We start from the raw sequence: 25,360 nt of genomic DNA, 5'->3' as shown, positions 1-25,360 counted from the left end.
AGAGGCGGAGCCAACCGGAAGGGGCGGGGTCACCTGAGAACCTGCCCTTCCAGGGAGGCTCTTCTCCCTCGCCCCGCCCCTTCCCCCGCCCGGGCGGCCATGGCCATTCCCGGCATCCCCTATGAGCGACGGCTTCTCATCATGGCGGACCCTAGAGATAAGGCGCTTCAGGACTACCGCAAGAAACTGCTGGAGCACAAAGAGATTGACGGCCGTCTCAAGGAGTGTGAGTGCACCTTTCTTTCCACGTAATCTCGTACCTGGACCCGCTTCTGTCTCTGCCGAAGCGGAGGCCTTTTGCCGAGTTCGGCAACCGAGTCCCGGGGATGAGAAGGCCTCGGTCCAGGGACAAGGCGCTTTGTCATTCCGCCCAGTACTTGGGAAGCCGAGCCTTTTCGGGCGTGGAAATGATCTAGTCTGGTCCAGGTGACATACAGAACATCCCCAGTTCTGAGATAAAAGTGGAAAATGACCCGACAAAGAGTGGGGAAGAAGTTGGTCAGAGATGTTTCCCAGGTTGAAGTGCAAGGAGTGCAGTATTGGTGGAGCCCCGGAACCCGGAGCGCGGAAAAGACTTGAGTCAAAGAAGCTCAAGCAAGAGATGAGGTTCTAGGGGGATTGGCTTGTTAGTGGAGTAGAAAACCGAACATGGGGTTTAAGGGATAAGGCGTATCAGTCAGAGTAGCCCTTTTCGTCTTTACTCGTGTTTTGAATTGTACTGCATTAATTACACACGTTTCCCTTACCTCCTGAACTAAATAAAAGAGTTGCATTTTTTTCTTAGTGCACCGTCACCGACGTAATAAATGAAAACCTTAACCATACTTCTGTGGAGCTTTATTTAGGTTAAAAAGCCAGAGGGTAACAGTGCATGTAAATAGATGAAGTGAGGAGGGTCTAACTCTTATTCGGATTTGTAATCTCAGATTCGGAAATGTCAGAAGGTCAATATCTGTTAAGAATGTTACCTAAAATGTGCTCAAAGAAGTAAGTATTGCCGATCAAGAAAATAAAAATACGTGCTTTCTCTGTAATATTTCGTTTTGAAACATGTCATCTACAAACAGCATTGTTACTTTTGTGTGGTTTGATTCAGTGGATATAAAATATATGTAAAGTGAAACAGACAAAAATTAAGATTTGGTGGCTTAAACTCGCGAAGATTACTTAATTCAAAATGTTCAAATTATATTATTTCAGTAAGGGAACAATTAAAAGAACTTACCAAGCAGTATGAAAAGTCTGAAAATGATCTGAAGGCTCTACAAAGTGTTGGGCAGGTAGGTAATGGAGTTCGGGATGTAGAGGGTGATGGTGATTTATTTTTTTAAGCTCTTGGCAAAAAATAATGCTCTCTTTTTTCTTTATTAGATTGTGGGTGAAGTACTTAAGCAGTTAACTGAAGAAAAATGTAAGTGTATTAGATTGTTAGTAAAGAGAAAAAGAGCAGGGTTACCTCCTTTCTGTCACCAGCTTTGAATGCTTATTGCTTAAATGATTATAATGAAGGTGGATGATATTCTTGCATAGACTGAGTTTTCTTTCAACTCTTGTCTTTTGGAGAACAGAAATAAAACTCAATGTGCCATCAATGTGGATATATTTAGTTTTTACTTTCTATGTTTCAATTTGTTTTTTCATTTCTTTTTTCCCCTTTAGTCATTGTTAAAGCTACAAATGGACCGAGATATGTTGTGGGTTGTCGTCGACAGGTAACATTTTATATTTGTATAGTGCTTCATAATTGACAAAAGTGCTTTGAGATAAGTTATTTAATTTTCCAGGTAGGCAAGTTAGAAATTATGCCCATAACTCCCGAAGGTGGCTTGTTCAGATATAGCTAATTATTAGCAAAGCCTAAACTCAAACCATGGGAGAAGGCAATGGCACCCCACTCCAGTACCCTTGCCTGGAAAATCCCATGGATGGGGGAGCCTGGTAGGCTGGGGTCCATGGGATCCCTAAGAGTCAGACATGACTGAGCGACTTCACTTTCACTTTTCACTTTCACGCATTGGAGAAGGAAATGGCAACCCACTCCAGTATTCTTGCCTGGAGAATCCCAGGGACGGGGGAGCCTGGTGGGCTGCTGTCTTGGGGTCGCACAGTCAGACATGACTGAGCAACTTCACTTTCATGCACTGGAGAAGGAAATGGCAGCCCATTCCATTGTTCTTGCCTGGAGGATTCCAGGGACGGGAGAGCCTGGTGGGCTGCCGTCTCGGGGTCGCACAGAGTCGGACACGACTGAAGCAACTTAGCAGCAGCAGCAAACTCAAACCATGGATTTGACTCCTGATGAAAGCTCAGCCGTGTCCGACTGTTTGCAACCCCATGGACTATACTGGCTATGGAATTCTCCAGGCCAGAATACTGGAGTAGGTAGCCTTTCCTTTCTCCAGGGGATCTTCCCAACCCAGGGATTGAACCCAGGTGTTCCGCATTGCAGGCGGATTCTTACCAGCTGAACTGTCCTGGTAGTCTACTTTTCTGCTTGATTGCATTAGCTCAGTCAACTCTACACACAGAGAAATCAAAGAATCTTAGAACTGAAAAATAATTCAGATTATTTTATTTTAATGTCTCTTTTTGAAGAAGACTTAAAAGTATTAAACCTTATAAATTGCATTTTAAACATTCAGAAATATTACTTATCAACTTTACTATAGGTTGAATTGATTTTGTGTGAATTGGTTTAGATTAGAATAAGCAAATGGCAACCCACTCCAGTGTTCTTGCCTGGAGAATCCCAGGGACCTCGGAGCCTGGTGGGCTGCCATCTATGGGGTCACACAGAGTCGGACACGACTGAAGTGACTTAGCAGCAGCAGAATAAGCAAATTGAGATAACTCCAAGTTTTATTTTGCAGTCAAAAACTGACAAATAGATTTGAATTATTTAGTAACCACTGAAGCCAATTTATGTACTACTCTATTCTTTAGGAAATGCCTTTAGCAGATTTTTAAAAACTCATTGGAAGAGCTTTCTCTGAGTATTTGTTATATCAGGTTCAGGTTTTAAAACATTGACCCGACATGGCTATAGAATGGAATTTTACCCAGGGACAAAGTTCAGTCTTAAGATTTTGCTTACATATAAGTGGGATGATATTTTCTAAATCAAAATTTTAGATGCCTAATCCTATAAAGAATATTTATGTCCCTTTCAGGACCCTTTGGATGCCAGAAGTTGGCATTTACAGATATTTCATGATTATATGAGGGCAATAGAGCATTTGAATGCTGAAAAATATTAGAAAGGCCAGAGTATATATTGCCTATAGATATAAATGAAATAACTTCTTATTGATCTCTGTTTAAGCTCTTGTTTCAAGTACAGTAGTCCCTCATCCGTGGGGGATATGTTCCAAGACTCCCAGTGGATGCCTGAAACCTAGGCATGTAACCAAACCTATATGTGCTGTATTTTTTCCTATACATACATACTTATTATGATAAAGTTTCCATTTATAAATAAGGGAGGGGGAACTACTGTATCTGGGAAATACTTTTAGTTTAATCCATTATATTAAACCTAGTATTTAGCTTGCTCCCACTTCAAGTTGCTCTATCTTATCCAACTCTTCGCAACTCTGTGGACTGTTGCCCTCCTCTGCCCGTGAAATTTTCTAGGCAAGAAAACTGAAGTGAGGTGCCATTTCCTCCTCCAGGGGATCTTCTGACCCAGGGATTGAATCCATGTCTCCTGCATTTCTCTCCTGCACTGGCAGGCAGATTCTTTACTATTGAGCCACCAGGGAAGCCTCCCACTTCATTTTAACTGGCACTAAATCCTAAACCAAGCACTCTCTGCAAAATTCTGTGAAAAGTGTTCAGTAATTTGTGTGATTCTGAAATTGTATTAACAAGCAGTTTTCTAAACTATTGAAAAGTAACTCTTTTTGACAAACAGCCTGAGCATGATTGAATCTCTTTGGATAGATTCTATCCAGTTCTACCCAAATAAGTTACACTGCCTAAATATGCCAATAAATTATTTAGTATGATTCAACTTAACATAAAATATATTTACCGTGGTGTCTGACATGTAGCAAAGGCATAAATGAAGGTTGCTGGGATTTTTTTTATTCTTTAGAATTTTACTAAATCTCTAGAGGGAAACAGTGCATTTCTCCCTTATCTACTGTGATCATAGAGTATTTTCTTCTCAAAACCATAGTTTTTAAAATAAATTTAATGGACGTACTTGTAAGATGCTTTCCTTTCTTTCTTCACAAATGTTCACTAAGGAATCTGTATATATACTTTGCTACCAGTTTCCAAAGTCAAAAGTCAGTGCCTAAATCAAAATGATGAGCAAAACTATTAAATAGTGAGCCTTTGAAAGTAAAATATTGCAGTCAGTTCCTGCTTCAAAAACAAAGTCGTTGCCTCCTCAAATTTTGTGTATTAGGGGTTTCACAGTGAGACTGCACAAAAGGGCACTTTTTTAAGAGGCAGAACTCCATGTTGTTTATAATCTAATATTAGTGTTCTCTCTGAAGGGTAAAAATGATTATTTGGCTTCTAACTATGCTCTTGTTAGACTGTTATACCCCCTTTCAAGTGTTTATGTGACACTTTCTGTTTTATAAAATTAGCTTGACAAAAGTAAGCTGAAGCCAGGAACAAGAGTTGCTTTGGATATGACTACACTAACTATCATGAGGTAGGTATCTTATACTATTTAGTTAACCTTTTATTGTCATGGAGGGAAGATTTTATCCAAAATAGATGCTTCCTGAGATCACTGAATATTTTGCCACTTTTCTGCTTTTATTAATTTCAGATTAGTTTAAACATGATTTTATAAGATCTCCTACACGTTCTTGTATAAGCAAATCATTTATACTCTTTGTAGGCTGAGACAAAATACATCTTTTAAAAGAAAAGTACACACTTTATCATTACAGATATTTGCCAAGAGAAGTGGATCCATTGGTTTACAACATGTCTCATGAGGACCCTGGGAATGTTTCTTATTCTGAGATTGGAGGGCTATCAGAACAGATTCGGGAATTAAGAGAGGTTGGTAGTGTATGCTTTGTTCTCTGAACTTACCAAGGAATAGTACTGGTTTTAAAATGCCTGAAGGCCAGAGCCTGTGGTGTCTGGGTCTCTGGAGCCTGAGCGGCAGTCGGGAGGCTGAGAGGCAGATGGCAGCGCTACCAGCTCCTCTCCCTGCCCTACCTCTGTCCTAGTGGCCACGCCCTACCTGTGTGGTGGTAGGTGGGCTGTCTGTTAAGACGCATCATGTACATTTGTATCAAAAATAAATAAGTGACCATGAAAAAGAAATACCTGAAGGAAGGGAGAGGATGTAAAATTACTTTGTCCAAATAATGTTTACTGAATATTATATAAATAGTATTTTTGCTGAGAGAAAAATAGCTCTGAAGCTCTAGCTATAAAAATTACAGGTTTTTGTAATTTGGAGATAATTTGATGTTAGAAAAATCTTACCCTTTTTTTTTTTATGACAAAGAAGGGGAAAAAAACTAAGAATAATTGACATATACTGAATATATTGAATAATGGATATAATCCAATGCTCATGCCATCTGTTAGTTTGATTATCTTGTAATTTACTTGGGTTGGAGCACATTTGGATGGTGTGTGTAATGTAGTTTTTTCCCATAACCTCGTTATACTATTATCCTTATAATAGAGTAAGTTATCTGTGTCTTACATATTTTATTTTGTTAAAACTGTTTACTGTCATTTAAGAAAAATACTGGCTTTGGATGGCTTAAATGGTGTGCTGTTGTCCATGGGGTCGTAAAGAATGGGGCACAGCTTAGCGACTGGATAACAGAAACAATTAAGTTCTTAGGTGAAGAATCAAATCAGGATTGCCTTGCTTCACAGCACAGATAGCTTCTTAACACTTCTCTTTTAAGCAGATTAAATTGTCGTATTGATTTCATCCTAATTTAGGATGGAGATACTCAGGAATGAATTTGGTTAGTCAGAAAAGCTTACATTATCTGATTTCAGCACTTTAAATTTCCTCGAACTCTTATTAAAGGTACAGATTCATAAGCTCTCTGCATGGTTTTGATGTAACGGATTAGGGGTAGAATCCACAGGAATTAGCATTGAAACAAGCATTCTGGGGGCCTTGCGTTACTGTCCAGTGGTTAAGACTCTGTACTCCCAGTGCTGGGACACTGGGTTCCAGTCCTGGTTGGGAAACTGAAATCCTATGTGCCTCATGGTGTGGCCTAAAACGCAAAAATAAGCAAGCATTCCAGATGATTATGAAACCAAGCTTTTTTATTTTTTTTTTTTAACCATACTTGAGGAAGCACTGGCTTAAGCATAAATAAAAGCCTGTTATTTTCACTTAGTAGTTAATGAAAGGGCAGAGAGAGAACTGGTGCTTCATGAAACACTGAAATCTTTTACAGTGGTTTGCTGCATCAGCCATAGGAGCAGAATCTCTCTCTGTGTCTTCTCCTCTCTCTCACACACACACATATACACACACCACAGACATGCAATCCGTTTTCCATCTGCAGACAGTTGAGAATATTAATTACACACACACACACCATGGACATCTGTAGACAGTTGAGAATATTAATTAAACACACACACACACAGTCCATGAACATGCAGTCCCCCTTTCCATCTGCAGACAGTTGAGAATATTAATTGCCCACAATTTTGGTATGTCTTAATCATACCTTGGAGAAGGCAATGGCACCCCACTCCAGTACTCTTGCCTGAAAAATCCCATGGATGGAGGAGCCTGGTAGGCTCACTTTCATGCATTGGAGGAGGAAATGGCAACCCACTCCAGAATTCTTGCCTGGAGAATCCCAGGGACGGGGGAGCCTGGTGGGCTGCCGTCTATGGGGTCACACAGAGTCGGACACGACTGAAGTGACTTAGCAGCAGTAGCAGCAGCAATCATACCTTAAGTGCAAAACTACTCAAAAAAGTTTCTCTCTCAAGTTACTGGTAAACAGTGGCAGACTTCATTTTCAGGGGCTCCAAAATCACTGCAAATGGTGACCACAGCCATGAAATTAAAAGACACTTGCTCCTTGGGAAAGAAGTTATGACCGACCTAGACAGCCTATTAAAAAACAGAGACATTGCTTTGCCAACAAAGGTCCATCTAGTCAAGGCTCTGGTTTTTCCAGTAGTCATGTATGGATGTGAGAGTTGGACTGTGAAGAAGGCTGAGAGCTGAAGAATTGATGCTTTTGAACTGTGGTGTTGGAGAAGACTCAAGAGTCCCTTGGACTGTAAGGAGATCCAACCAGTCCATCCTAAAGGAAATGAGTCCTGAATGTTCATTGGAAGGACTGATGTTGAAGCTGAAACTCTCAATACTTTGGCCACCTGATGTGAAGAGCTAACTCATTGGAAAAGACCCTGATGCTGGGAAAGATTAAAGGCGGGAGGAGAAGGGGATGACAGAGCATGAGATGGTCGAATGGCATCACCAACTCATTGGGCATGAGTTTGAGTAAACTCCAGGAGCTGGTGATGGACAGGGAGGCCTGGCATGCTGCAGTCCATAGGGTTGCAAAGAGTCGGACATGACTGAGCGACTGAACTGAACTAGTTACTCGGACTGAAGAGTTTAAATTGGACAGTCAAATCCTCACCTTTTTGGTCCCTCACTTTGCTTTCTTTGAATCAGTCTTAGGGCATTGAGCTGACTGTGGCTCAATAGCAAGGAGAGATAAGGAAAAGCCTTCCTCAGTGATCAATGCGAAGAAATAGAGGAAAACAACAGAATGGGAAGGACTAGAGATCTCTTCAAGAAAAATAGAGATACCAAGGAACATTTCATGCAAAGATGAGCACAGTAAAGGACAGAAATGGTATGGACCTAACAGAAGCAAAAGATACTAAGAAGAGGTGGCAAGAATACAAGAAGTATACAAAAAAGACCTTCATGACCCAGATAACCACGATGGTGTGATCACTCACTTAGAGCCAGACATCCTAGAATGCAAAGTCAAGTGGGCCTTAGAAAGCATCACTATGAACAAAGCTAGTGGAGGTGATGGAATTCCAGTTGAGCTATTTCAAATCCTAAAAGATGATGCTGTGAAAGTGCTGCACTCAATATGCCAGCAAATTTGGAAAACTCAGCAGTGACCACAGGACTGGAAAAGATCAGTTTTCATTCCAGTCCCAAAGAAAGGCAATGCCAAAGAATGTTCAAACTACTGCACAATTGCATTCATCTCACACACTAGTAAAAATGCTCAAAATTTCCCAAGCCAGGCTTCAACAGTATGTGACCCAAGAACTTCCAGATGTTCAAGCTGGATTTAGAAAAGGCAGAGGAACCAGAGATCAAATTGCTAACATCCGTTGGATCATCAAGAAAGCAAGAGAGTTCCAGAAAGACATCTACTTCTGCTTTATTGGCTATGCCAAAGCCTTTGACTCTGTGGATCACAACAAACTGTAGAAAATTCTGAAAGAGATTGGAATACCAGACCACTTGACCTGCCTCCTGAGAAATCTGTATGCAGGTCAAGAAGCAACAGTTAGAACTGGACATGGAACAACAGACCGCTTCCAAATCAGGAAAGGACGTCAAGGCTGTATATTGTCACTGTGCTTATTTAACTTATGTGCAGAGTGCATCATGTGAAATGCTGGGCTGGATGAAGCACAAGCTGGAATCAAGATTGCTGGGAGGAATATCAATAACCTCAGATATGCAGATGGCACCACCCTTATGGCGGAAAGCGAAGAAAAACTAAAGAGCTTCTTGAAGGAGAAAGAGCAGAGTGAAAAAGTTGGCTTAAAACTCAATATTCAGAAACCTAAGATTATGGCACCCTGTCCCATCACTTCATGGCAAATGGATGTGGAAACAGTGAGAGACTTTATTTTGGGGGGCTCCAAAATCACTGCAGATGGTGACTTCAGCCATGAAATTAAAAGACGTTTGATCCTTGAAAGAAAAGCTATGACCTACCTAAACAGCCTGTTAAAAATCAAAGACGTTACTTTACCAACAAAGGTCCGTCTGTTCAAAGCTATGGTTTTTCCAGTAGTCATGTATGGATGTGAGAGTTGGAATGTGAAGAAAGCTGAGCGCTGAAGAATTGATGCTTTTGAACTGTGGTGTTGGAGAAGACTCAAGAGTCCCTTGGACTGCAAAGAGATCCAACCAGTCCATCCTAAAGGAAATCAGTCCTGAATGTTCATTGGAAGGACTGATGTTGAAGCTGAAACTCCCAATACTTTGGCCACCTGATGTGAAGAGCTAACTCATTGGAAAAGACCCTGATGCTGGGAAAGATTGAAGGCGGGAGGAGAAGGGTATGACAAAGCATGAGTTGGTTGGATGGCATCAACAGTGCTATGGATATGAGTTTAAGAAAGCTCCAGGAGTTGGTGATGGACAGGGAAGCCTGGCATGCAGCAGTCCATGGGGTCGCAAAAAGTCGGACACAACTGAGCAACTGAACTGAATTAGAACATTAAGAGCAGAACTTATGGTTTTATTAAGACTATGACAAATGGCAACCTAAGAAAATTTTAAATAACATTTCTTTCAGTGGCAATTTTATCATTATTTTTGTTGTATTCAAATGCAAAATAGTGTGGATCTTTTTGGGATTTTTTTGCTTAACTGATTTCTTGTATAATTTTTTTGTTGATGCAGAGGTTATATTCAGTGAAATTATAAATGTACAAGTTTTTAAATGTACAGCTCAAGTATGTTTTGACAGGTTATATGCCTGTGCAACCATCACTTCTGTTAAGGGTGTGGTTATTTTAACAAGTGTGTTAAATAAGTAGTACAAATTACCACGTGCTTTTTTTACAAAATGAGTATTTTTATGTATTTATTTGACTGTCCTCATCTTAATTGTAGCATGCAAGATCTAATTCCCCAGCCCAGCCTTCTGCATTGGGAGTGTGGAGTCTTAGGCACTGGACCACCAGGGAAGTTCTGCCACATGCTTTTTAATTAATTTTTAAAATATTTTAAGCTCTTTAGATTTAAGAGATATCATCTGCCTGATAAAAGACCTCTAATATAAATGGTTTTGTATAGCACCGAATTCTAGATCTTTTATGAATTATGCATGTATGTAATAGCTCATATTGTACTTAAAATATTTGAAAGTATGTTAAAATGTTAACTAACTGTTTAAGAACCTGTAACTTCTTTTCCAGGTAATAGAATTACCTCTTACAAACCCAGAATTATTCCAGCGTGTAGGAATAATACCTCCAAAAGGCTGTTTGTTATATGGACCACCAGGTTGGTATTAAGCTTCATCTGTCTCAGTATGAATCAATGAATAAAACAATAAGATGGAAATATTTAATGTTGCCATTTCAGCCTTCATTCTGTTCAGAGTAAGGAAGCAACTGGAGATGTGTGTCTATAATTTTATTAGGCTTGCTTAGTCTTACGTTTCATAAGTATATATCTTAACATGTTGTGTGATTCTAGCCAGTTTTCCCATGTGGTTCACAGACCCATGGGTATCCCAGAGATACTTTCAGGGCATCTGCAAGGTCAGAACTTACTCTTGTAATACTAAGATGTCAACACAGTGAAAAAGGCAGCTAACATCTGTGTTGATGGTACAAGGCTGCTCATGATGTAGCATGAATCAGTTAAGTCAGTGGCACAAAATGTTACAATAGTCATTGTCTTTGTGGCCATTCAACATGTGCAGTATGAAAAGAGGCCAGTTTCACTTTAAAATGTCCTTGATTAACTGGTAAAAATATGAACTTTTGATCCTTGAATAATGTCTTGTATTTTGTGAGGAAATGGAAAATAAAGTACTTCTGTTGCGTTCTTAATAGGGTAGATATCTCCAGGAAAACCATTTGTGCTGTTATACAGTTGCCTGCTGAATTCGCTGCTTTTCACAGAGTGCCATTTTACTTGAAAGAAAAATTTACAATTAATTATCAGACTGGTTATTGGTAACCTTGCAAATATTTTTTAAAAAATGAAGTTAGCCAATCATGTTAAACAACTGACCCCATCTGTAACCATTGATAAAATTGGAACTTTTCACATGAAAATTTTTGAAAACTTTATATCTGGTACTATGAGCTTGACAACTTTTCCAGTGTGTTAATACAGGACAGGATGAGATTGGTGATGGTATTAGCAAATGTGATTTTTTAAATATTGTATAATGGAAAATGCCAGTATTTGGAAGATTTTAATAACCCACTGAATCAGTAGTTTCCAAATAGCCAATACTTACTATTACAATATCATACCAAAGTAAAGATCCACTCAGTGTGCAGTATAGACTAATGGATTTTAATATGCAAGTTTCCATCATAGTTTGTTAGTACGTAGGGTTTGGTATATTTCTAGAGTTATGTATTTGGTTGGCTTAAAATTAGAAAGGATATTTTGAATAAAATGGAAATTCTGTTCAGGACTTAGCCTCCTTTTGCAAAATTTACTATTCAAAGGATTACATTCTTAAAAGCTTTTGAAAATTTATCTTATTTTCCCTCAAATTTATATTACTTTTCAAAAATTACTTCTTTTTTTATTCCCAGGTACAGGAAAAACACTCTTGGCACGAGCTGTGGCTAGCCAGCTGGATTGCAATTTCTTAAAGGTAAAGGGAAGATTCTTTGTGTAGTTGTTGAAATTAAATTTGAATTGTCTTATGTTTACCTTAATGTTTTTCCTTTAATCAGGTTGTATCTAGTTCTATAGTAGACAAGTACATTGGTGAAAGTGCTCGTTTGATCAGAGAAATGTTTAATTATGCCAGGGACCATCAGCCATGCATCATTTTTATGGATGAAATAGATGCTATTGGTAAGAATAACAGTTTTTAAAATTTATTTTAAACTTTACTTGAAAGTGTTAGGAAAACTTTTTTTAATCTAAAAGAAAATTTTCCATCTCTTTTCACCTCTAATTGCAACTTCTATGAAGTAGCAAGATGAATGTTACTGTTTTTTGATTCTTAAAGTTTAATTAATCTTAATAAATAAACTTTAACATTGAGAAAATGAGAAACATACCAAAATCAATTCTATCAGTATAATTTTTGTTAATTAATTTTCATCTTAATACTTTAAACCCTAGAACTATCATTTTCATATTGTTTTCTTAAATGATGCTTAAAGAGGAAGAGTAACACATAAGTTTCCATATCATTATTTCAGGTGGTCGCCGGTTTTCTGAGGGTACTTCAGCTGATAGAGAGATTCAGAGAACTTTAATGGAGGTAATATTTGGTAAAAGTGGTTTAGAAGAAAATCAGTATTTATAAAATGAATAAGTATACATTGGATATTTGAAAGTCAAAATATATACAATGGTTTAAATGAAGAATGCACTTACATATGAACTTAGAAAATATTGCCAGGAATGAGCACTTTTCTCTGGCACAGTCTCTAGTAAGAAAATGAGTCCTAGAAAACAATAGGGATATCCACAGATTTTCATTTGATTTATTGCTGGCTGTACTGTTCTGATTTTTGAGCAGACTGGCCATTTAATATTTAAATTGTATATTGTATTTATGTTGTGAATGTGATCTTGTATTAGTTTTATAAAGATATTTTACAAGTGGCAAATATATTAAAACTGATAACAGTAAATGAGTTGTGATTATGTCTTAGGCTATTCTGAAAATTACTAATACTTTCCTCTATTGTTGACAACGAAAGAAAGCTAAAATTGTTTTGATTATTGAAGATGGATGCTGGGATATTGAAATGTTTATTAAAGCTTTTTCCCACTCTTAAGTTCTGTGAAAGTGATGGCAAGATTTTAAACACATTTTCCAACTTCTGTAAATAGATAGGTAGCATAGGTAATACATTGTCAGTTTGTGTCTTAGTGGGGATATTGGAAAACTGTTTTTTATAAATGTTTCTGGTCTGCTCAGAATATACACAGTAGTTCAAAATCAGTTGTAGAGTCTTTTAGAAGCCTTAAATTGAATTATTTTTAAAGCAACACATGCTAGTTTTATTCATGTAGCTGATATGTTATTAGCTAACATTTTGGGAATGTTAGACATGTTGACATGAAGAAATAGACATATTGTTAGATTAGCTTTGTTTTAAAGATGTTATTGAATGCAGTTTTTTCCAGCATTTACTCAAGAAGACTTTAGAAATCGAAGGAAATATATTAGGTGTCTCAGTATTTCTATGTATAATAGAATTATTTGAAAAGATATTTAATGGATTTATTATCAGATTTGTAGAAAATCATTGTGTCCAGTTATACTAATGTAAATTTTATATCTGGCATACCATAAGCACTTGAAACGTTAGTTATTATTTTTACTTTAAAATTAATTCTATCAAAAAATTCGAACATTGGAAATCAGAGCCACATAGTTTAGTTTCATAATTTTTGATTAGATGGATGCCTTCAGATTTATTAGACCTAGTCTGAAAGCTGTAGAAAGGTATATAGTTAAATAATCTATCTTGGAACTTTTAGCATGAAAGATATATCCCTTTATGTAAGAAAAAAATATTCCATCAAATGATCATTCTGTACCTCATATATCTATCTGTAAGCAATACATTTCATGGCTTTAGGCATATAAAAGTTCTGTCTTGAGTTTTTTAATGGTTGGGATATTTTATAAAATGTATCTTTGATTTATATTCACAAATACATTCTTAGCTACTGAATCAAATGGATGGATTTGATACTCTGCATAGAGTTAAAATGATCATGGCTACTAACAGACCAGATACACTGGATCCTGCTTTGCTTCGTCCAGGCAGATTAGATAGAAAAATACGTGAGTTAAATTTCTTTGCCTGTTGTCCATTTCTCTTCGTCTATGTCTATTCTCTATCCCAAACCTCCTCCTCACCCCCTACTGTATTTAACAAAGAAAAAACCTGACTGTAATAGAATTTTTTATAATTTTCTGATTTTCAGATATTGATTTACCAAACGAACAAGCAAGGTTAGATATATTGAAAATCCATGCAGGTCCCATTACAAAGCATGGTGAAATAGGTAAGGAAATAACTTATTTTTTATATATTCACATTTCGTAACCGTGAAGCAAAATACTACTGGATATTACCGATAGTTTACCAAATTGAGTTTTAGATTCAGGAAACACGGTGGTCTTGAATTCAGCTAATAGTTATTGAGCATCTGCTCTATGCTGAGTTGTTCTAAGTGCCTAGGATATAGCAATGAACAAAACAGACACGTTCCTGCCATCATATGACTTGTCAGGAGAGACAGGTGAAGTGAGTAAAATATTCAGTTGACTCTTGAGCAACGTGGGATTGAACTGTGTGGATCGGCTTATATGGGGATCTTTTTCTCTAGCAAATGCTGTAGTACTACCTGACTGGCTTTGGTTGAATAAACAGATGCAGAATCATGGATATGGAAGGCTGACTATAAGTCATGCACAGATTTTCGATTATGCAGAGAGCTAATGCGTATACCCTTTGTGTTCTTCAGAGTCAGCAGTCTAGTATGTTCAGTTCAGTTCAGTTGATCAGTCATGTCTGACTCCTTGCGAGCCCATGGACTGTAGCACACCAGGCTTCCCTGTCTATCACCAACTCCTGGAGCTTACTCAAACTCATGTCCATCAAGTCAGTGAAGCCATCTAAGCATCTCATCCTCTGTCATCCCCTTCTCCTCCTGCCTTCAATTTTTCCCAGCATCAGGGTCTTTTCCAATGAGTCAGTTCTTCGCATAAGGAGGCCAAAGTATTGGAGTGTCAGCTTTAGCTTCAGTCCTTCAAATGAATATTCAGGACTGATTTCCTTTAGGATAGACTGGTTGGATCTCCGTGCAGTCCAAGGGACTCTCGAGTCTTCTCCAACACCACAGTTGAAAAGCATCAATTCTTCGGCACTCAGCTTTCTTTATAGTCCAACTCTCACATCCATACATGACTACTGGAAAAATCATAGCCTTGACTAGACGGACCTTTGTTGGTAAAGTAATGTCTCTGCTTTTTAACAGGCTGTTTAGGCTGGTCATAGCTTTTCTTCCAAGGAGCAAGTGTCTTAATTTCATGGCTGCAGTCGCCATCTGCAGTGATTTTGGAGCCCAAAAAAATAAAGTCTGTCACTGTTTCCACTGTTCGCACATCCATTTGCCATGAAGTGATGGGACTGGATGCCATAATTTTACTTTTCTGATTGTTGAGTTTTAAGCCAACGTTTTCACTCTGCTCTTTCACTTTCATCAAGAGGCTCTTTAGTTTTTCTTTGCTTTCTGCCATAAGGGTGGTGCCATCTGCATATCTGAGGTTATTGATATTTCTCCCAGCAATCTTGATTCCAGCTTGTGCTTCATCCAGCCCAGCATTTCACATGATGCACTCTGCATATAAGTTAAATAAGCACAGTGACAATATACAGCCTTGACGTCCTTTCCTGATTTGGAAGCGGTCTGTTGTTCCATGTCCAGTTCTAACTGTTGCTTCTTGACCTGCATACAGATTTCTCAGGAGGCAGGTCAAATGGTCTGGTATTCCAATCTCTTTCAGAATTTTCTACAGTTTGTTGTGATCCACAGAGTCAAAGGCTTTGGCATAGCCAATAAAGCAGAAGTAGATGTCTTTCTGGAACTCTCTTGCTTTCTCGATGATCCAGCGGATGTTAGCAATTTGATCTCTGGTTCTTCTGCCTTTTCTAAATCCAGCTTGAACATCTGGAAGTTCTTGGGTCACATACTGTTGAAGCCTGGCTTGGGAAATTTTGAGCATTATTTTACTAGTGTGTGAGATGAATGCAATTGTGCAGTAGTTTGAACATTCTTTGGCATTGCCTTTCTTTGGGACTGGAATGAAAACTGATCTTTTCCAGTCCTGTGGTCACTGCTGAGTTTTCCAAATTTGCTGGCATATTGAGTGCAGCACTTTCACAGCATCATCTTTTAGGATTTGAAATAGCTCAACTGGAATTCCATCACCTCCACTAGCTTTGTTCATAGTGATGCTTTCTAAGGCCCACTTGACTTTGCATTCTAGGATGTCTGGCTCTAAGTGAGTGATCACACCATCGTGGTTATCTGGGTCATGAAGGTCTTTTTTGTATAGTTCTTCTGTGTATTCTTGCCTCCTCCTCTTAGTATCTTTTGCTTCTGTTAGTTCCGTACCATTTCTGTCCTTTATTGTGCTCATCTTTGCATGAAAATGTTCTCTTGGTATCTAATTTTCTTGAAGAGATCTCTAGTATTTCTGATTGTATTGTTTTCCTCTATTTCTTTGCATTGATCACTGAAGAAGCCTTTCTTACCTCTCCTTGCTTTTCTTTGGAACTCTGGATTCAAATGGGTGTATCTTTCCTTTTCTCCTTTGCCTTTAGCTTTTCTTCTTTTCTCAGCTATTTGTAAGGCCTTCTGAGACAACCATTTTGCCTTTTTGCATTTCTTTTTCTTGGGGATGGTCCTGATCTCTGCCTCCTGTACAATGTCACGAACCTCCGTCCATAGTTCTTCAGGTACTCTATCAGATATAATCCCTTAAATCTATTTGTCACTTCCACTGTATATTTGTAAGGGATTTGATTTAGATCATACCTGAATGTCCTGGTGTTTTTCTCTACTTTCTTCAATTTAAGTCTGAATTTGGCAATAAGCAGTTCATGACCTGGGCCACAGTCAGCTCCTGGTCTTGTTTTTGCCGACTGTATAGAGCTTCTCCATCTTTTGCTGCAAAGAATATAATCAATCTGATTTTGGTATTGACCATCTGGTGATGTCCATGTGTAAAGTCTTCTCTTGTGTTTTTGAAAGAGGGTGTTTTCTAAGACCAGTGTTTTCTCTTGGCAAAACTCTGTTAGCCTTTGACCTGCTTCATTTTGTACTCCAAAGCCAAATTAGCCTATTATTCCAGGTATCTCTTGACTTCCTACTTTTGCTTTTCAGTCCCCTAAAATGAAAAGGACATCTTTTTTGATGTTAGTTCTAGAAGGTCTTATAGGTCTTCATAGAACCGGTCAACTTCAGCTTCTTCAGCAGCATTGGTCGGGGCAGAGACTTGAATTACTGTGATAAAAGAGATCATTCTGTCGTCTTTGAGATTGCACCCAAGTACTGCATTTTGCACTTTTTGGTTGACCATGAGGGCTACTCCATTTCTTCTAAGGGATTCCTGCCCACAGCAGTAGATATAATGGTCATCTGAGTTAAATTCACCCATTCCAGTCCATTTTAGATCACTGATTCCTAAAATGTTGATATTCACTTTTGCCATCTCCTGTTTGACCACTTCCAATTTGCCTTGATTCGTAGACCTAACATTCCAGGTTCCTATACAGTATTGCTCTTTACACTTTCAGACTTGACTTCCATCATCAATCACATCCACAACTGGGTGTGTTGTTTTTGTTTTGGCTCCGTCTCTTCATTCTTTCTGGAGTTATTTCTCCACTGATCTCCAGTAGCATATTGGGTACCTACCGACCTGGGGAGTTCATCTTTCAGTGTCCTATCCTTTTGCCTTTTCATACTGTTCATGGGGTTCCCTTCTCCAGTGGACCATGTTTTGTCAGAACTCTCCACCAGGACCCGTCCATCTTAGGTGGCCGGTACACTCATGTGTCATAGTTCTTTGATTTAGACAAGGCTGTGGTCCAGATCAGTTTGATTAGTTTTCTGTGATTGTGGTTTTCATTCTGTTGCACTCTGCTGGATAAGGACAAAGGCTTATGGAAACTTCCTGATGGCAGAGACTGACTGAGGGGGAAACTGGTTCTTGTTCTGATGGGTGGAACAAGCCCTGGGACAATGCTCAGTAAATCTTTAATCCAATTTTCTGTTGATGGGCTGTGTTCCCTCCCTGCTGGCTGGCCACACTATGGTGGAGGTAATGAAGGTGGTGGTGACCTCCTTCAAAAGGTCCTGTGCACGCTCTGCTGCACTCAGTGTCCCCGACCCCACAGCAGCCACCGCCGACCCATGCCTCTGCCAGAGACTCCTGGACACTCGTGGGCAAGTCTGGGGCAGTTTCTTGTTGGGTCACTGCTCCTTTGTCCTGGGTCCTGGTGCGCACAAGGTTTTGTTTGTGCCCTCCAAGAGTCTGTTTCCCCAGTTGTGTGTAAGTTCTGGCGGCTTTATAGTGGGGTTAATGGTGACCTCCTCCAAGAAGGCTTATGCCATACCCAGATCTGCTGCACTCAGAGCCCCTGTCTCTGTGGCAGGCCACTGCTGACCTGTACCTCCACAGGAGACGCACAGACACTGTTCTGGCTCAATCTCTGTGGGGTCTCTGGGTCCTGGTGCACACAAGGTATGTTTGAGCCCTCCAAGCGTCTCTGGTTGTATGCGATTTGATTCTAAACGCAGTTTTGCCCCTCCTGCCGTCTTGCTGGGGCTTCTCCTTTGCCCTTGGACGTGGGGTGTCTTTTTGGTGGAAACCAGCATTCTCCTGTCAACAGTTGTTCAGCAGTGAGTTGTAATTTTGGAGTTCTTGCAGAAGATGAGCGTACGTCCTTCTACTCTGCCATCTTGACTTGCCTAATAAATAGTTACTGGATGATGATAAGTAGTATGGAGAAAAATAAAGCAAGAAAAGGGGAATAGGTAATGTCAGGAGCAGGTATGAACATGTATACAGTTTTGAATGGAGGTAGGGAGGGGGAAGCATAGGGAAGGCCTTACCAAAGTGATTTTTAAGTAGTGACCTAGAAGAATATTTGGGGAAAGATCATGCAGAAGGATCATCAAGTAAGAAGACCTTGAAGTAGATGCATTCCTGGGCCAGCATTGAGATCAGAGTGTCTGTGGCAGAGTCAGTGGGACAGTAGCAAGTGAAGTGGGCTTCCCTGGTGGCTCAGCAGTAAGAGTCTGCCTACTATGCAGGAGAGGTGGGTTTGATCCCTGGGTTGCGGAGATTCCCCTGGAGAAGGGCATGGCAACGCACTCCAGTGTTCTTGCCTGGGAAATCCCATGGACAGAGGAGCCTGGGGGGCTACAGTCCTTAGGGTTGCAAAGAGTTAGACACAACTGAAGTGACTTTGCAGCAGCAGCAAGTGAAATAAATCATAGAAGTAATGGGAATCAGGTTGTGTAAAGCCTTACTGAGGCCACTGAGTAGGAACTCTGGCTTTTGTTTTTAGTGGTATGGATACCATTGGAGGATTGTGAGCAGAGGAATAAAATGACCTTTTTATTATTTAACCTTCTGTTGCAGAAAATTAGAAATACATAAAAGTAGAGATGAGTATAATCTTATCAAGTATTAATTCCCCAGCTTCAGTAATTAACTCTTGGCCAATCTTGTTTCATCTGTAATCTCTTCTACCTCTTAATTTCCCTTTGGCTTTTTAAATTCCAGGCATTATATCATTTGTAAATTTTTCAAATTTCACTTACCTTAATTAAGATCATTCTGGCTACAACTAGAGGGACAAGGATATAAACAAGAGGATCAATAACGTTATTTCAGTAATGCAGGCAAAAGATGATGGTGGCTTGGTTTAAGGAGGCAGCAGCATCTTTTGTACTAATGTGATTCTGGACATATTTTTAAGATAGAGGTCATAGGACTTGCTAATGAATCAGATGTAGAGTGTGAGCTAAAGAGAAGAACCAGGAATGACATAGGTTTTTGATTCATGCAACTGGACAAATGGAATTGCCATTAATTAAATTTGAGGTAAGACGGGAAAGATAAAGTTTTAGAGGGAGAATGAAGAATTTTATTCTGGCAGTATTTAATCTGAGATGCCAGTTAGATAGCCAAATAAAGATGTTGATTAGTAATTCTTGGTGCATCAGTAGTTCATTGGAGAGGTCTGTGCTGGAGCCAGAAATATGGGTAATGTCAGCATAAAAATGGTTCTAAGGAAGTGACCATGGATAGAGAAGGGTTTTAAAAACTGAGCTAATTGCAGCATTAAGAAGTTGAGAGGAAAAACCATCAAAGGAGACTGAGAAAGGATAGTCAAAGAGGTAGGAATTAACCAGGAGCTGGTGGTATCCTGGAAGGTAAATGAAGAAATTATTTTAAGGAGGGACTAATTTCCTGTCAAATGCTGACAGTGGGCCTGATAAGAAGAGTTCTGAGATTGATTTACTAGGTGAGGATCATTGGTGATCTCAAGAAAAGAAATTGGAGTGAGAGCCTTATGCAGATGGATGTCAGAGAGATGAGGACATGAGGCATTGAGTTTAGACACTTCTTTTAGGACTTCTTTAGCAAAGGGGAGAAGACACGGAGGTGCAGCAGAAATGGAGAATAGGAACTGGGGGAGTTTTCTTTAAGATGGAGGAATTTACAACACTTTTTTTTTTTTTTTTTTTTTTGCTGATGATAATGATCCAGGAGAGAGAGATAAGTGAAGACTAATTGATGAATTGTCTATGTGATTTCAAATAGAGATTCACATATTCTAGATTGCCTGACAAGGATGTCTTATCACAGATTTTCACATTGTAGTAGCCTTTGTTGCCTCTTTTCTTCCTATCCTTCATCAAGTCTATAATTGCTTACCCTAATCAGCAGCTCTTCAAGTCTCATATGGACAGAAAGGTCATGTAGCTATTACTGATATCATAGATCTCACCACTTGTAGCTTTCACAGAAACCAGAAAATGTAGCCAATAGTCATGCTAGCATTTAAAATTGTGTGTGGTAAAATGATGTCTGATGACTTATTTTTGGTGTAGTTTGTATTTATTTTAATGATTCAATTCCATTGTGGTTACAGTTGGTTTTGAATGTTCTGAATTTGTTCAAATTAGATACTTGGTTACAGTTTTAGAGTCATAACTTGACAGATACGTGAGGTTCACATGTGTTTAATTGTGTCTCTGTGTACAAACAGGTTAAGATGCTTTCAGATCTTGATTGTTTCTTGGTTTTAGAGTTTTAGAAGTACGTTTATTTCTGCTTGGTGCTGGTTTACTTAACAGAAGTATTGCTTTTAGTTGTTGATATTGTGGAATATTGACACAGATGTTGCCTAGCTGACTTATTTCAAAGCAAGCTCTTAAGTTAAATTTTCTATATGGTCATAAATCAAGTAAAGGTCTACTGTAACTATTTTTTTTTTACAACTAATTTCCAGTATTTTTCTTTACAACTAATTTCCAGTATTTTTCTTAAACAGATTATGAAGCAATTGTGAAGCTTTCAGATGGCTTTAATGGAGCAGACCTAAGAAATGTTTGTACTGAAGCAGGTAAGGCTTTAAAGTACAGTTTTTACTCTTGATTTTGATTTGTTTAATTTACTAAAAATGTGCTTGTGTTTGTCCAGATGCAGAGCCTGGACTTTGCAAGGTTTTGAGTGCTTGTTATTTTCTGGGAATTGATTCCAAGAAGTAGGAGAGAACAGGGCAAGTGAGATGCGAAGAGGGAAGGCTGTTACAAGGGTACATCGCTAAAGTAACTGTTGTAGGCAGGAGGTGTTTGATTCTGATGAAGCTTCAGAGAAACATACAGAATTCTTTCCAGGATTGTCTGGCTGAAATATGGGAGACCAGAGCATTTATTTACCAGCTCTTATCCTCTATTCCTCCATGGGATGAGATCCCCTTGGGAAGGTTAACTTCTTGGCACTTACAGATGCCTCTGGGTAGGGTATGGAAAAACATGCATGTGATAGCATGCTGTCCCCCTGGAGTAAGTCTGAGACCGTTCAGAACTGCCACGCCTGCAGAAACTCAGCCGGGCCAGCACTGGGGGTCACTCCATCCACTGCAAAATGGTTGACAGGCCTTCTGACACTGGTCAACCAGTAGTTCAGTTTCAAAGCTGGATTTATGAGTTTTGTGTTCATGCAGTTTGTGGAAATGCAGTAGTTTTTTAGTATGATTTTCTCTGTGAATTGTGTGATTTTTATTTCTGGTACCAAGTGGCTTTAAAACCCTATAGAGTCACTTAGATTTGTCCTCCACACAAAATTTTTAATTAAAATTAATATCTACAGTATATTTTAGACTTTCATAGGTTGCATATGAACAGTTTTTAAGTATTACAATATGTGATTTCCTCTTGTTTTCATTTTACCTTTAGCCTTATTTTTACGTTTCTTGTAAATTCACCAGTGTTTAAAGAGGCTGCTCAGACATGCTTCTCCATAGGAGTATCTTCGAGTATACTGTGAATTAGTATCTAGATCAAAATCTGCAGGTCCAGAAACTCTGAGTAGAAGTCACAGTTAATCATGCTCACAAAGACTTACTAATAAGCCAAAATATTGAGGTAAACTCAGTAACCTACACTAAAAGCAAACCAAAAGTGAAGTCGCTCAGTCATGTCAGACTCTTTGGAACCCCATGGACTCTAGCCTACCAGGCTCCTCCGTCTATGGAATTTTCCAGGCCAGAGTACTAGAGTGGGTTGCCATTTCCTTCTCCAGGGTATCTTCCCAACACAGGGATCGAACCTGAGTCTCCCACATTGCAGGCAGATACTTTACCAACTGAGCCACCAGGGAAGCCCACAACTTAAATTATGATTCATTCTCCTTTCAGAATCTACATTGGACCAAATTATTGGAAGATTATTTTGGTGAAACTGAAATCTAAACAAAAGCAGTATCATAATCTTAAAAGCTGATACCATTAAGTTATATTCTTTCCCCCACATTTTTTAAAGTTTATTTTTAGCTGTTTCCCAATAAAGAACTGTAACTTGTGTGTGGATTAAAATTTAAGCTTTTTATGCTGCTCATATGGAGACAAACTGAATTTCTTTGGTTTTCTTTTTATTCAGCTTCAAATTTTTTTTGTTAACATATCTTTCTGTGAGTTAAAATATATTTAATTCAATTATAGTTGTCTTTTTCCATTCAGATCCTGAGATTATCTTTCTTTTTGAGAATGTATCTCAGATTCACTCATTCACTAAAAATTATTTGGAAACAGTAATATGCACAGGGTTTGGAAAAATAGCTTGCCTAATTAAATTACAGCCTTCTAAACAGGTTTTAAAACTTCACTATTAAAAAAACTAGTCATTTCCATTCACCTAATTTCTGAGGATAGCACAGAATAACTATTGCCAAGATTTCTTATATAGAAATCTTAAAAGGGAAGACAGGAAGCAACCCTTGAAATTTTCTATTGCAATCCAGTCATTTAATGTTAGTGAAAATTCAGTATAAGCAGATTCTCAGTGAAAATAGTAGTAGGATTCATTTATTTAGTAGATTATTTTACCAGTTTTAACTTATTATGAAATTAGGTTTGTCTAAAAATCTGGGACCTACATCTATGACACAATTAACGTTTTTTAAAAACACATACAAACCTTTACCTCCTTGTCAAGTAGTATTTGACAAGTAACGTGTCAAAATTTGAAAGCAAAAATTGAATTGTGGTATTTGAATTGTGAAAGTCATATTATCAATTTGTACATGAAAAAGGTACATTTTCTTACATGAATATGCCATTGGCTTTTGTTAAAGCCCACTATTGACTTTAATTCTTATTCTCTAAGTTTTTGATTATTAACAAGGAAAAGATATCAAAATTACTGGAGTTGTTTTGTGTTTTCCCAAACCATAGATGGGAGAAGGCAATGGCAACCCACTCCAGTACTCTTGCCTGGAAAATCCCATGGACAGAGGAACCTGGTAGGCTGCAGTCCACGGGGTCACAAAGAGTCGGACACGACTGAGCTACTTCCCTTTTACTTTTCACTTTCATGCATTGGAGAAGGAAATGGCAACCCACTCCAGTGTTCTTGCCTAGAGAATCCCAGGGATAGAGGAGCCTGGTGGGCTGCCGTCTTTGGGGTCGCACAGTCGGACACGACCGACTCGACTTAGTAGCAGCAGCAAACCATACATGTGCTTCCTCCTTCCAGGGGATTGCTGCATGTAGAGTTAGGAAAGAGCTGCCTAAAATGTGTATGTGTGTATTGTTGATAGTTGGGTTTTGTTCACTGGCTGACTGGTGACTCAGACGGTAAAGCATCTGTCTGCAATGCAGGAGACCTGGGTTCTATCCCTGGGTTGGGAAGATCCCCTGAAGAAGGAAATGGCACCCCACTCCAGTACTCTTGCCTGGAGAATCCCATGGACGGAGGAGCCTGGTAGGCTACAGTCCATGGGGTTGCAAAGAGTCGGACACGACTGAATGACTTCTCTTTTACTTTCACTTTTGTTTTTTCAAGATGCCATTGGATACAGGGACTATGTGAGCTGGAGTTAAGTATCCAGATAATTTTCTCATTGTTTCCTAATTTTTGGTTTGGAAAATAATGCTCACTATAGCTATGGAAATTAGTTGAACAATGATAGTGGTTTTTAACAAATTGGAACTGCTTGCTGAGAAGTAGTACCTCTGGGTTCCTTCACATTTATTCCATAGAATAATATTACATTATTTACTTTTCTTTTAAAGGTTTTTAAATTGAGATATAGGTTTAATTGATATATAAACTAAATTGACATTTAGTCTCATGTGTACAACATAATGATTATTTGTATATATTATGAATGACCACCACAGAAAGTCTAGTTAACATTCTGTCATCACACATAGAAAAATATTTTTCTTGTGATCTACTGTTAGCAACTTTCAAATATAAAATGCAGTGTTAATAAGTATAGTTACCATGCTGTACATCTCCAGGACTTACTTTTTTAAGTGGAAGTTTGTACCTTTTGACCACCTTCACCCATTTCACTTACCCTTCTTCGTTATTTTATAATAAATAATCACATATTAAATATAGCTTCATTATTTTATAATAAATAATCACATATTAAATATAGCAGTCATGTTGTTTTATTCTCCACAGGTATGTTTGCGATTCGTGCCGATCATGATTTTGTAGTACAGGAAGACTTCATGAAAGCAGTCAGGAAAGTGGCTGATTCTAAGAAGCTAGAGTCTAAATTGGACTACAAACCTGTTTAATTTACTGTAAGGTTTTTGATGGCTGCATGACATCTACTGGCTTAATTTTTAAAAAGTTAAGGAAAATAATGTATTGGCAATGATCTCATTAATAGCATATGAATAAAAATGTGTATGAATAACATTGTAAAAATTAGTAATTCAGTAATTCTGCTTTTAAGAAGTACAGAGGAAATTTGTATGTTTGTTAATGTTGCATTTATTGCAGCAGAAGTCAGAAGAGTATGTTGAAGCTTTTTGTATTTGCTGTGTGAGTATTTTGTAAAACCTTGAAAATGGTTTGACATAGTAGTACCAGGGAGCATTTCTTATGACTTATTTTATATCACTTGTTTTCCTCATCCTAAAAAGTTTAATAAAATCTGTTTAATTTAGTTCTCCTACAAATATTCTTGTCTTTTATAAGACTACATTTACAATGGTCTATTAGGTTCTTTAGTAAGTATAATAAACTAATAACCAAGATGAAGTTGTATTTAGATTGTAGATTTTTGAACTTTAAAACAGTACCTACACTCAGTGTTCAAGACCATTTTATTACATG

The 25,360-nt window shown here is 38.4% G+C and overlaps 1 protein-coding gene across 4 annotated transcripts; it reads left to right on the top strand.

The window, feature by feature from the left end:
* The first annotated feature begins 80 nt into the window (after window positions 1–80).
* On the top strand, window positions 81–25,190 carry PSMC6 (proteasome 26S subunit, ATPase 6). Of its 4 annotated transcripts, none has more exons than XM_061430062.1 (14): window positions 81–226; window positions 1,201–1,280; window positions 1,372–1,411; window positions 1,660–1,712; window positions 4,602–4,669; window positions 4,914–5,028; window positions 10,168–10,255; window positions 11,533–11,594; window positions 11,677–11,800; window positions 12,154–12,215; window positions 13,637–13,757; window positions 13,901–13,981; window positions 21,055–21,126; window positions 24,698–25,190. In XM_061430062.1, exons 1-14 carry the CDS (start codon window positions 100–102, stop codon window positions 24,814–24,816), a joined length of 1,212 nt encoding a protein of 403 aa, XP_061286046.1. In that variant the 5' UTR covers window positions 81–99; the 3' UTR covers window positions 24,817–25,190. The 4 variants fall into 4 exon arrangements, with proteins under 4 accessions (XP_061286046.1, XP_061286045.1, XP_061286047.1 ...); XM_061430061.1 differs by lacking the exon at window positions 24,698–25,190 and adding an exon at window positions 23,458–24,691 and having other exon boundaries at window positions 82–226; XM_061430063.1 differs by lacking the exon at window positions 24,698–25,190 and adding an exon at window positions 22,423–22,632 and having other exon boundaries at window positions 84–226.
* Window positions 25,191–25,360: the final 170 nt, after the last annotated feature.

Source organism: Bos javanicus, chromosome 10 (genome assembly GCF_032452875.1).
Source record: "Bos javanicus breed banteng chromosome 10, ARS-OSU_banteng_1.0, whole genome shotgun sequence".
In the NCBI taxonomy this organism is placed as follows: domain Eukaryota; kingdom Metazoa; phylum Chordata; class Mammalia; order Artiodactyla; family Bovidae; genus Bos; species Bos javanicus.
Note: the sequence above shows the minus strand (reverse complement) of the source record. Positions and strands in the feature narration are given on the sequence as shown.

Coding starts and splice junctions, on each gene's coding strand:
- PSMC6 (XM_061430061.1), top strand. CDS start 100: ATGGCCATTCCCGGCATCCCCTATGAGCGACGGCTTCTCATCATGGCG. Junction 227..1,200: donor TGACGGCCGTCTCAAGGAGT/GTGAGTGCACCT, acceptor ATATTATTTCAG/TAAGGGAACAATTAAAAGAA. Junction 5,029..10,167: donor AGATTCGGGAATTAAGAGAG/GTTGGTAGTGTA, acceptor CTTCTTTTCCAG/GTAATAGAATTACCTCTTAC.